At 36.2% G+C, this 13,621-nt stretch overlaps 1 protein-coding gene across 1 annotated transcript in view; it reads right to left on the bottom strand.

Annotated features, from left to right (window-relative positions):
• Positions 1-13,621, bottom strand: part of LOC308193890 (uncharacterized protein) — a 430,978-nt gene that overhangs the window by 29,440 nt on the left and 387,917 nt on the right. The window contains exon 4 of the mRNA XM_080588988.1: positions 10,581-10,691. Within this exon, the coding sequence (XP_080445114.1) occupies positions 10,592-10,691 (100 nt within the window). The 3' untranslated portion in view covers positions 10,581-10,591. The remainder of the gene's footprint in view (positions 1-10,580; positions 10,692-13,621) is intronic.

The following is a 13,621-nucleotide window of genomic DNA, read 5'->3' as shown; positions in this document are numbered from 1 at the left end:
GGAAGAATATGAATCCCTATCAAGATTTCTTGATCTTTAAATTGAGCAATAAGATTTTAGATTAATGTCACTGTTTCACTGTTCCTTTCAGTAAGTGCTGTTATATACAAGAGAGTATCTCAGCTGACCGCAGAAGCTTTTTTTTCCCTTCAACCTTTTCTTTAGTCACCTTTATTATAAAAAGAACTCATTGACAGACCAAAGATCATCTATAATAGAGTTATTTCATCCAGGATTGTAAGAACCCCTCACAACAGACTGCCAAAATGCAGCAAGTCACCTAGCGATCAAGAACTATGGCATGACCTACAAGTAGAAAGCTCATTGTTTCAAGCTCTCCTCTCCCCATATAAAACTTCAGTTCCCAGCCAGATGCCTGCTTTTCTAACCTGGTTAGGTTTTTCTATTATAAAAGGCAATTGAACCGAGTCAGCTTCCATCACTCTCTGGCGTAATACAGATGGCCCCCTCCTGTTCTGGCAGTGAGACCTATGGAAGCCCATTTTCACTGCGTATATTCCCCTGACTGAGAACCCGAGAAAGAAAGTTTTGCAGAAGTTCATAATAATGTTATTGCTCTGTGGGCTGGTTCATAATTGCTTGAAAGAAAACTCATGACATATCCTACTACTTCATATTTACTATTACTTTTTTTTTTCAGTTGAAATGATTAAATTCTGCTCTGAAACAGATAAAAGATTCCTCACAGACATTCCCCAGATAAAAATAATTTCATGAGGAAAATACCATTGCCCATTTTTTCCTTTGGTGCTCAATTTCACTTTTGTAGAAAACTCTGACTGAAGAAGTCTCCAAATGTTTTTAGCAATACTTCTTCATTTACAGTGAGACACTCAGCAATATGATAGAAAATGAGAAAACGAGAAAAAGACCAGTATTTGCATCCAGTGTTCTCTGCTCCAAGTGAACAGATCATTTGGTGTTGTCTCTGGTACTTTGTACAGAATCCAAATGAGACAACTCTGTTTATTGACCACTTGACTATCCAAAACATGCCAGTGAACAATCAGCAAGCTCTAACACTCGTCGTCCTGCATCCATGGATTAACCAGCAACAAACTATCTGAATTATTTTTACTATTATGTTTCCCTACTAAATTTATCTATTGGAAATACCATCTTCTTCCATTATATATTTTATTCATTGTAAATCAAGAAGGCTTATGTGTTTTATGCTGAAGTTATTTCAATTTACACTGGTTAAAAAAAAAAACAGCAGAGCTGCACTGGTTTACAAATGCGTTTGAATAGTACTGCAGGCTTTGTGGTGAAGTGTCTCCCTAATGGCAATTATTTGAGTTATAGCTTGCACAGTGTAAAGTAGGGATCTTCCACAGGCAGGTGCTGATGCTTCCTCAGGTTTGCCTCCAGCATAAATTCAGTCTGCTCTTCATAACTGCTGGACAACCACAGTTCATCATCAGTGCCCATTTACTGTGGCACGAGCTTACTCACCATAATAATGGATAGCTTGAAAGGCCTTTAAATATGCTCTGTGTGATAATTTTATTGGCTTTATGCATATAAAGTCTCAGAAATTTAATTACTGGTCTGGAAAAATATAAATACAAATTATAAAACTCAAGGGGTTTATAAATTCAAGCAGCTAGAATAAGTTGCCAGTTTCACTAGCCATGTACTAATGTTCTGCTTTTAGAAACTTTTGGTCTCTAATTTCCTAGAGCTTTCATTATTTCTTAAATTGAGATGGAAGCTACTCACTGCTGCTATCTACTATTTAGGATTGAATATCTCATATTACAAGTGCCCATCTGAAACAAGTTGAAATAAGACCTCCAGGCTGTCAAAGCCTCTTGAGGCCCACAATACAGTGAGATGCACATCATATGAAGCTATCCAGTAAATCAACTTTTAAGTAAATAAAAGCAAATACAGTTTTAGCAGTCATAGAAGAAATAGTAGTAAAAGAGACAAAGTAGATGGCTCTTAAAGAGACTGCTATTTTCCTACCTACATAAAATCTTATATAACGTTTTCAGAGCTTCTCCACAATGTTTCAAAAGGTCACCACTTCAATAAAAAACACACATATTTATATAGGTATTTAATATACACAGTTTTAGAGCACTGTTTGGTTTAAATCCTGCCTAGTGTGAAATTAATTCAGATTGCTTATACAACATGGAATCAAAGTTTGCAGTTGGCTAATGAGAATAAAAATAACAAGCTGAGAGAACAATATATTTTCTACTCCTCTCTACAAAACTGAAGCTAGGAGAGAATTCTTTAAACTCTGATATTTTCAATCAAATATACTAATTTCATTTAAGAGAAATCAAGTATTGTAAGCACACCTGGAAACTTACAGCTTCCAGTTCTATGCGTGATTCTTCTTGGCATGCATTACAAAGCAGCACTGGCATGATTTTAGCCAACCCATCCATTTTGTAGGACACTCACCACCAACTACCTGCAATTTACATAATAGAGCAGGTAATTTGAGATCTGCACTTGCTCCTCCCCACATTCATTTTCAGTATGGCACAGTTCACCTGCTAAGTAATAGCAATTCATCACTGTTTGACAAATAGCACAATAAAACTGCTCGCAGTGTCTTGTGATGGGAACCAAATCAAGCCAAAAGAAAAAAATCTTGCACAATGGACTAGACACAGGCCCATGTAATACCATTACAAATTCAATTACTTTGCACTGTGATTATTAATGACAGAACAATGTAATGAGCCTGAGTGAAGATAAAACTCCTCTGGTTAAGTGAGTCCTTGATGCTGAATTTTCTTTACCAAATTAAAGCATTTTTTCCCCAGGCGTTTGGAAGTCTCATTAAAAGTCCATTTAAACCAATGAGAATCTCCCCACTGACAGGCATAAGTTTGAATTAGGTCCTCACTGCATTAAAATTGAAACATTTGGGGGTCAATTTTTAGGAAAAACAATTTCCTGGTACTGGCTTGGAATTGCTTCTGTACCTGCTCATGCATCCCACACAGATTTATGTGTTCATATCAAGCAACTACACAAAAATGCATAAAAAGAAATCTCACTATATATGTACATATAATAATTCAGTTTGCAGGTATAAATTGTGACAGTAGATAATCTTAAATAGGCCTCAGAGTTCTTTCAAAACCTCTTAGTTATCACAGGTATGCACTGAAGCACATGCCATTTTCCCTTCTCTCTCTTATTACTAAGAATTGCAGGAATTTTGCACTTAAATTCTCCACCCATAGTTATATAACCTTATCCACAGAGACCCTACAGCTACATTAAGGAGATGGTTGCCTAAATCCAACCGAATTCCCATTGTCTTGCCCTAATTCCAAAACTGCTTCTCAAATTCCCTGGTCACTGATCATCTAAGCCTGTACAATCCATAAACATCTACATTTTTGAAATTAAAACTCTCCAGGTGCAAGAGGAATTGCAGCCTCCTCAGTGCATAGTTCACATTTCCCAGGAGGTTGGACAGGACAGACTCACCTCTCCTTCCTGAAACTGTTCAACTCTTTATGAAATACATATTTTATATATGTAAATAAAATCAAGTTTTAAGACAGTGAGAGCAAGACTGAATAGGGCTATGCAGCCTGAAATAAACCTTGAATCTGGAGACTCTCCAATTCCAGTCTCTTCTCAGACTGTTGTTACATACTTATGTGGCATGGGACAGAAAATAATAAAATAAAATAAAATAAAATAAAATAAAATAAAATAAAATAAAATAAATAATAAAATAAAATAATTCACTCATATTTTAGAACAATGATGAGAATACAAGTCTTTTTGCCTCAAACCTCAGTGGTTACAGACTTATCCAGTAGATTGTAGATATTATTCTTTGGCCTCATAACCTCCAATTACATTGAACACAGTGGAACAGCTTCAAACAAAAAGACTAAATCACTCCCGTTCCTACCCTATCCCAATACTTTACTGGAAATTATGCACAGGCTTTTAATAAGAAATGATTGACCTGAAAACTTTCTGGAAGACAATAAAATAAAACATAAAAAAATAAAAATATATACTTTTCTGGCACTCACAGAAGCTTCAAGAAAAACTAACTGGCTATATATAATCACTCAAATCAATACACATAGCCTAAGGTTCCCTTTTTGGTTTTAAGTTCTTTGAAATTAAGCATGTATCATGTGCATTTCACTTGATGCAGTCAAATCTGCATTGTTTCTAACATCACTTTTAGTCTTCATTGCAAAAGTGTTCCGAATGTCCAAGTTACTACATGAGTTTTTCTGGAATGTATCATGCAGATAATCAAACCAGATGATCTCATAGGTCCCTCTTGGTTTAAAATTTCATGTGCTGGCTCTTCCTTTTATCTGCCAAAGATATTTTTTATATTCTGAGCATGTATCTAAAGAAAGATCAAAGCTGAACATCTGTAATCTACCTGTGCCTTTACAAATGGCGTAGCCAACTTCCCACTTCCATGTGTGATATTACAAATGGAAACATGAACTGACTGGGGAAAGGCATATGAAAATTTTGAGATGTTTTCAATATTCATAAATGATTTTCAGGGGTATATTCAAACTGGAGGTGCTTTTGGTTTAGCTATCCAACTCCTCCTAATGGGAAGTGAACTGGTAAAACCTCTTGCCTCAAGCTGAGAATGTGCTCTTGCATTTCCAGACATAAGATCGCTATTTGACTGAACCTAGTAGCCTGTAGTCTGCTACTGAAGTTGTAGTCAAAGACAGACCAACAGTAGCTTTTTTGTCATAAGAGAGATTTTTACTGCTCCCTTGGAACCAACTCCATTACATATAATTCACATTTGCACTAAAATTCATAGCCCTTGGAAGTTTGAATTCACTCAATGTCCCAGGCATTTGGATCTCACTTGGAATAGCTGAAAGAGGATGTGCTGGCACTCACTTTGGTGCTGCAAAATAAAATTCAAGGGAGAAAAGCACCTTTTCCTGTTTTTTTCTTTCTTTTTGAAAGTATTCTCTAACTTCAGAGTACAATGTACATCTTGCTTGAATACCATAGACCTGAAAAATGTTGCCAAATTCTATTCACAGTATGCACAAATCTTCAGAGAATTTAGAAAGAAATCCATACAACTAGACAAGTTGATTCATTTTGTCCATCAATTAGAGAAAGTAGTGATGAGAGCGGAAAACCAGCAGAAATTTCAGTATACTAAATCATATTCACTGGGTTATTTACAAACAGCATAACTCTCATACAAAACAAGTATGAAAGTATGACAGCAATATCAAGAAAAAAAGTATTAATCTCATTTCAACCAAAAGACCAAGCTGACCCAAAGTTCTGTTGCCTAAGCTTGAAAATAGTGGCCAATATCACTTAAATCCAAAATAATTACAATAAAAAGTGCTCTCTTACAGATTCTGCAAGGCCCCCAGAAATGTGCCAGAAATGTGGTAGCAACCTTGTTTCAGTCAACTTTTATTGTTAAAAAGCCAAATTAAATCTGATAAATAACTGGGTGAGATCTTGCCCAAAACAAGGTCTACAGGAATCAGATGATTTTTTTTTTCTCCTGAAGGCATAAGAAGGGTTGAACTATTTCCCTGTCTCAAGTGATCTGTTAGTGTATGTCTACAGGCAAGTGCACAACCTTCTGGTTTGAGTTAGGACTACAGAAATGCTGTAATACCAGAATCTTCTGAGATCTAAATGCTACAGTATTAAGCGTAGCTTTGAAAGTCAAAGCTGTATTATTTTACCTCAGGGGTTGTTGCCTCATTGACTTTCTTTATCTGATCAGAAACAGGAAAGCTTCAGACGTATAAAAAGCTTCCAGCCTGTTCTAGGAAGATTTCTTACCCAATTTTGTAGCTCTAACACATTAGGAGATTATACTGCATGGAGGGCAAGAGGCAACCTGTAGTCCATTTACGAACTCAAACGGTTGGGAGTAGAGGAGGATGTCTCAGTAACACTGAAGCGTGTATTTTCTGGCTTCCAGAACTATTTGAAAGGTATACTTTTTGATCAGGAAAAGGTTCCCTAAACCTAGATTAATATTAGATAAACTTCCAAACGCTTAGATACTTATCTAAAAAAAGAAACCGGCCTTTACTATTTGTTTTCTTTCTGTGAAGAATTTAGGCTTTTGATGGCATCAGACACAAATGCAGTCTAAACTAATACAAACACTTAAAAAATAATGTTTAATACCTCAGTACAAGGCTTTAATTATGAGTTTTCAAATAAATCAGTGCAAATCAGTACATCTACCATGAATAGAGAATCTGTCTGAATTAGTTGATAGCCACCTCTGTAATGTGCACCTATAACAAAAAAGGTTAACAGGTAAAATAGTAAAAGAAAAAAATCCGGTGCTAGCACATCAACAATGCTGTCAGAGGTGTGAGATTTACTTTACTAACATTTATGAGACAAAAGTGCACAGACATTGGGGAGCCAGAAATAATCCCAACGCAGAGACAACAAGGATGGGGGCAGCTCCCCATTCCTGCTGCATTTTGCCCGCATTTCTACTGATAGGACAGTCTGTACACTAGGACAGCAAACGCTGCAGTACCTCACCCAGCTCCTGGCTTTCTGGCTCAGTGCTACCCTCCTGCTCTGGTCCTTGGGCAGCCCGTGTGAAAATGCTGCGAGGAGTGTGATAGAGCACCCTGAACACCTCTCTCATGCAGTGCCTCTTGGGACTCTCAGCAAATATGAAGCTTCAATTTCCAAATGTCTCTGGAAATAAGAAATGCAGCCTGCCCTTTACCAGAGGCGAGTAAACCCTTTAACCAAGCATGCAAAATAGAAACAAGGAACCCACAGTGCTACAGAAAGAGTTTGGACCTCTCTAAATAATTATGGATCCTTATGGATCCTTTATGTATAAAATAATTATTTAATATTTAACTGTACTTTTTTTCTTTATTTTCACTTTTTCTTTTTTCTTAAAAAAATTAACCGGAAAGTAACAGGAATTATGACAGTCTACCTAGAAGCAAGAACATGTTAATTTTCTTAGCAGGTATATCCTGCTAATGGAATATATTCACAGCATTACCATATCAGCGTGTTAATACCATTTGCAGAACTCAATAAGAGTTAATGAGAACAATAATTATTTGAGAGTGAATTTTGCTTTGGGCTTTATTATCCCTTTCTTATAATTTTGAGCTTCTTTGTTTTGGACTCTGTCGAATGGTAAACTCACTGTGTTGCCAAGTAATTGAATTTCTCTTATTACACACACACACACAGAGTATAAAGAGTGTGCCATCCAGACAGGGCTTATACAATTCTTTGCTTCTCCTTGCTGGATCATTCAAACCCTTTTTGTGGGAATGAGTCAAATCCTGGTTACAAGCACTCTATTGAAACTCAATGCAAGGACCACAAATGTTCATAGATATTCTTCATTTTCAGGGGTCTTCTGTAATCAAGATAATTTGCAGACTGAAGGCTTGTAGCAGCCTTGAATTAATTAGTAAAAATAATCACATTAAGGCTTGAACTTAATAATAAACCAATACAGCATTAACATTTTTGTCATTAAACCTGTTTAATTAAATTTAATCGAGCTCTCACATTATTACAATTACAGTACACTAACTATCCACATTGTCTTGTCCATCTTCTCTGGCTCCCACCATAAGAAAAAGAAGAAAAAAATAAAAATAAAAATAAAAATAAAAATATAAAAATAAAAATAAAAATAAAAATAAAAAAATAAAAATAAAAATAAAAATAAAAATAAAAATAAAAATAAAAATAAAAATAAAAATAAATAAAAATAAAAATAAAAATAAAAATAAAAATAAAAATAAAAATAAAAATAAAAATAAAAATAAAAATAAAAATAAAAATAAAAATAAAAGGAGACAGAGAGAGAGAAAAGACAAATAGAAGAAGGGAAAAAAAAAGGAAAAAAAGAATAATAAAAGAAAACACTTCAGTGAGATTTAGTTGGGAGAAAACAAATGATTCAAAAGCGCTTCATATCAGAGCCAAGCTTCATGAAATTAGAAAATAAGATTGTTACAAATCAAGGATGGAAAATACACTAGGTCACTTTGCTGAACCTCTCAAATCCCTTGCTAAATCATATCTTCTCTTATATACTTTTTTTGCAACTAACATGACATTATTTGTATTTATGGCACTTCCACACTCCTATTAGCAAACAAATTATTTAATATCAAATCATAGGAAACAGTATACAAACTAATATTTACATACTTCTCCGAGTGTACAAACTATGACTCAGCTGCTTTTTTATTTAGTTTCCTTCCCACGTATTTGAAATGTACCTCATTTTAACTTTTAGAAACTTTACAATGCACTAAGCTAGAAATTTCATTCTCTTTCAGAAATATTGCTGGATTAAATGTGCAACAGTCAGCTCTTTCTGAAATATAACTTTGTTACATAGTATCATTGAGTCAGTATTAATTTTTGCCAACACTGTGTAGATTCCCCTAATGAAACTACATTTAAAGCAAGAGAACTTACACATCGTATTAGTAAGTTATAACTCTTAACAGTCGTGTTCCCACTGAATTAAGCAGACAAGAACTCTGCATGTTCATAGCTCCAACTCCACCCTGAAAGGAACAACCTGGGCTTCTTTCCCTTCCTGGGTTAATGCTCCACACAAATTTCTTATTTATTAGCACAAGAAATGCCATTTGAGCCTCCCCCTCTCTAACTGGCAGCTCAGCAGGGATGTTGCAAGAGCCAGTGGCACCTATGTGCTTTTCCACAAAATCATTTGACAGGAAACTGTCAGTTCAACTAAATTTAAGTGTCTGCTTTTCACATTTTTCCATCAAAACAATATCTGGGAAATAAAACTCTTTTGATTTAGACATGTCACTAGAGCATTTCACAGCAGTTAGAGATAAATTACCCCATACCTTCATTCTTCAATAGGTGCTAGATGCTTGAAGGAAAGGCTGTGATGCCTTCTGGAATATGTAAATTGGCTGGGAGTACATAAGCAATATAGATGGACACATGAACCACTGAAGTATGACTCCTCCGAGATATCACAACAGTGATCCCAAATACAAATATTAAAAATTTATACCAAAAAATGACAGTTTGATTTTTCACCAGAAATTCATACCTTTCCAAGGAGAGAAAAGCCCATTTTTCAAAACAGTTAAAATTATCACGATTTACAATGTTTAGAACAGATCCTGGCAGGTTGCTGTGCTACAAGCTCTGGTAGACATTTCACCTTGCCCAAGTGCTTTAAGCATCTCCAGAGATGTTTCCCACAGGCTTTGTACTAAGGTGCTCATTCAAGCTCAGATATTTTATTGTGGTTCGTTTGAAGCTCATAAATAGCATACCTTCTGCTACATCCAATTTCACTGAACCACTTGCAATGTTCTTCAAGAAGTTTAAGATTTAGTGTATAGTTTTTCCAGGAGTTAATTCTTTATATGAAATAAAAGATACAGCAACGAAACCTATCAAAACCTTAACATTTTTCTGTGCATTTCAGGATATTATGAAATAATAGACTACAAATAGTAAAGGATAATTAGCAATTAAGACAGATTTTAAGCTGCCAAAAGAGAAAGTCAGGGGAAGGAAAAGGAAAACAAAAAATTGCACAGCTTGAATCTCCAATTTTAACCAGAAAAAGGTAGCAAAATATTTTGTTGGCAGCCAAGTACCATTGTCAAAAATGTCGGAGATGTGTGGATTGAAAGGCTGTCACCCTAATGAAAATAGCATGATGGAAAGTCTTGTCATTCTACTTAGAAGAGAAAGAAAGACTATAATCTTTGCAATCAGTAAATCAAATTTATACAGAAAAGTGGACAAAGGCTTCTTTTGCAAATATACAACATTCCTTGAAGAAAAAAAAAAATGATAATAGTTAACAAGTAATTTGAACACTTCAATTACCTGTAGAAAAGTGCATATTTTGCAAGAGTTTATATGGAAAATAAGAAACATCACAAAACAAGGTTTTATTTGTATCTTTATATATAACTTTACATATATACTTATCTTTATATATATAATCTAAAGTATATATATTTATATGCATGACATCAGATTTAATGAAGTTCACTAACGCTTTTTGTACCAGTAGTGAAATATGAGTGAAAAGTCCTTGTTTCAAACTACTAAACATCCTGTTCTACTACCCGATCAACTGTAAGTCTTTCCCTAACTGAAAGATGCTTTTATGTTAGATATGTTTGATACAGAATCCTTGCTATTCTACCTCTCTTTTAAGGATCCCAATATGACTAAAAGGGGAAGAAATGACGGAGAATCTCAGAAGTGCTACTTTAAATCAATTTATCCGGTGAACCCAAATGTCACCCTCATCAATATTTATAAGAGAGGATTTCACAGTATATGTCCAGCACTGAATGGTACACGTTATTCTTATTAATGTTTCATAAACATTTCTACAAAAAAAAACAATATGCTTTATTTTGCTTTTAAGTATTAAGTAGAATTATGGCAGCATCTGCTTCCAACAGTTGAGTGCACAAGCTATTCATGCCCTGTCGTAAATTCCATGATGCATTAAGATGCCATTAAAGGTACCTTCTGTGGCTGTCTCCTCATTTACATACCTTGTAAATCATCAGGTAAAAATCAAGTGAACTGGGGAGTAATCTCCTGCACTCTTTCCTTCTGCCACGAAATCCAGTGCCATCCACATCGTCCTCCATCTGAAGCATTGCCTATCAAAATATGAAGTCAATGATGAGAAATTCAATTGGTGAAGGCAATCCAATATTTTTGTTGTCTTTTTTTTTTTCTTTTTTTTTAACAAAGCCTATTTTCTTAAAGAAACAAAATTAGAGAGACATGAGGTACAGGCCAGCTGGAAGACAGGAGCATGGTTGTGCATCCTTTTTCTCTCCAGGATTTTCATCTTGGAGTCTGACATCTCTTGAATAATAAGGTAATTAGATAAATAAAATAACCAGAGGAATGAAATGCAGTTAAAACTAAAGCCTCTTTCTCTTTGTGTTTTTTTTTTTCCCACTGTTTTTTATTTTCCCTTACAATTCTTTCAAGCGTATCTACTGCCTCCATACCTGAGGGAAAAAAAAAAAAAAAAAAAGGAGAATCCAAAAAAAGGAGGAACTTTGAAGGAGATCACTGGAAAAGGTTTCCTTTCCTGGAAGTGCCCAGGCAGTTCCTCCAGTGGCTGGCAGGACAGCTTTGTCACTATTGCAGCTGTAATTCCAGCGCCTGCAGACTGTCTCCCTCACCACCCTGGTAATTCAGCCTCTAATGGTCAGGAGTTTGGAAAGAGGCACCTGCACCTGGGTACCACAGTTGGCAAAGCAACGTGCTGCTGGCAGAAAATCTGATTTGTATGATTGTTTCCCCTCCAACGTTCAGACATGTCAGGCCCGGTAAATTAGTAAGATCAGCTTTTTTTGAGTTTAACAATTATTTCCATGCATTTCTCATGAGCTTTGCTCTTTCTGTGAAGCCAGATAAAAATTTGTACCGTGTGGAAACTTTGCCCTGTGTCTTTATTGTGTTGTGGTGTCCTTGAAAGGGAACAAGCCTGGTGAACACCAGGCCTGAAATCAGCAACAAAGGAAGGCTGGGGAGAGGGAGGGAGGAGGGATGGCAGCTGAAATGGAGTGCACGCATGCATCCAAGGTGAACTGCACGACTGCCAGGGGTAACTCGTTTATTTCGTTTGGAATTTGTCACCTTCTACTGGAAATGTATATTTCTTAAGCTTCAGAAAATGAAATAACCCTTTCTTTTTTTGGGTCAGACTTCCACCTGACACACGTGACTTCCTTGCTATGAGAATGCAGCCCACGGGAGTTCTTAGCATCCTTTCCAATAGCAACAGCTTCTGAAAACAATCAGATCACAGGCTTTTCCTCAGAAGGGAAACAAAAAAAGGGAAGAAGGAAGCTAATAAATTACATGAAGTTTCTTACATCTAATGACAAACGTTATGAAAAACCCCACAGCCCTTTTTAACTGATGCTTTCTCCTTGCCTGTCATCTTTGTTTATACTGTACCTATCCGTCTTTGCTACCTCAAGTCCTTGAACTGCTGCTGAAAGGAATGACGAGAAGCATATAACACGTGCTTTATTACCAAACACTGAGACTCTTCTCTTTCTTTAGCCTTTCAAGAAATAGTGGGGGAGAGGACTGGGAATCTTCCAAAGATGAGAGGAAAAGATGCTGAATTGGGGGTGATAGGTCTGCTATCGACCTGTGGGTACAGAAAAGAGTCCCCACAGGTGACATTGAGACAGCTCCAAAAACTGAGCCAACTCGTGTCAAACAGGGCTTCTGGATGAGAGCCTGCTTCAAGCTAGCTCTTCAAACAGGAGGAGGTGAGGTGTTTGAGTGTTTCAGGCACCTTAGTATGGACAGGAATGGAAAAAACACATTTAGAGACATGCGTCCTTTAGAGATGCCTATAATTATCCATCACCATTAGTAAAAATATTAACCTGAAAACCAGACGAAGTCTTTGTCAGCCTTATGCTGGTAGATGCGAGCACAGGTAGCAGTGAGGAACCAAGAGCTTTGGGTAGCAGCACAGCTGTGGTAATAGCTGCTGCTCTTCCCTCTGAGCTGCCACGTGCTCCTGGGTGGACAAGCCAGAGGGAGAAGCTTGTTCTCTCCTGCTTTATTCCCACAGGTTTTGTTGGGTCACTGACACTGTCTCCGTAAGGACAAACCCTCTATCGGCTGTTCGGCTGCTTCTCGGCTGCTGCTAATCCTCATCCCCCATTTACTTATCATCGCCTAGAAGCAGAGACTGCCTTTGTGCCGTGTTCTTTCTTTGGAAAAGCTGTTGCCATTTATAAATACTTACAAATACTTTTCACATCTTTTTATTACATTTTTACTAACCTTTGTAAACAGTTCACAGATCAGCCACCACTGCCATAGCTTACATTCCTGCTGTTTTTCAGTGATTACTGCTATTGCTTATTTTCATTTCCTCAGGTCAATGAGGCTGTCTGCTAACCCCCTTGCTTCTATAACTCTGGAACCAGTGTTTGCATTAAGAGAAACTCTTTGTGATGCTGAATGAAAGCAGAGCACTGGGGGCACCGAAAAATTAGAGCATACATTCGTTCTTTAAAGACTACGTGGTCACTTTGCTCCCTCTTCTTCTTATTACAACACCTCCATATACTCAGTGTTTGCCTCTTACTGCAGCCTCATAGCTCAGAAATTTTAAAAATAGATTTGTACCCAAATCCAACTTCAGAATGCTATCTATCTCCTTTGAAAATTTCTGCAGTTTAATTGTCCTAAAAAAAAAAAAAAGAAAAAGAAAAAGAAAATCTCCTTTTTTAACGCTCTAAGAACTTTTAAATATTCATACATAAATAGATTAACACCAAAACCAGGAATTTTTAGTCCTAACTGCAAAAGCCAGACCCTGCAATTGCTTACACCAGTGCAGAGTTCTTCTAACTCAGTCGAAGGCTACAAAGATGCAGCAGTCTGTCCATGTGGCTTTATTTCTAGTGAACTCATCCCAAAAATCACCACGCTACATTTCTGACTCTTATAAAATCACCAAAATCTATTAATAAAAAAAAAGAAGAAAAACATAAGAAAAAAAAAAAGAGAAAAAAAAAAGAGAAAAAAAAAAAGAACTGAT

The sequence above is a fragment of the Anser brachyrhynchus genome, assembly GCF_964034855.1.
Source record: "Anser brachyrhynchus genome assembly, chromosome: 4".
Taxonomy (NCBI): domain Eukaryota; kingdom Metazoa; phylum Chordata; class Aves; order Anseriformes; family Anatidae; genus Anser; species Anser brachyrhynchus.
This window is presented reverse-complemented; position numbering and strand designations above follow the sequence as displayed.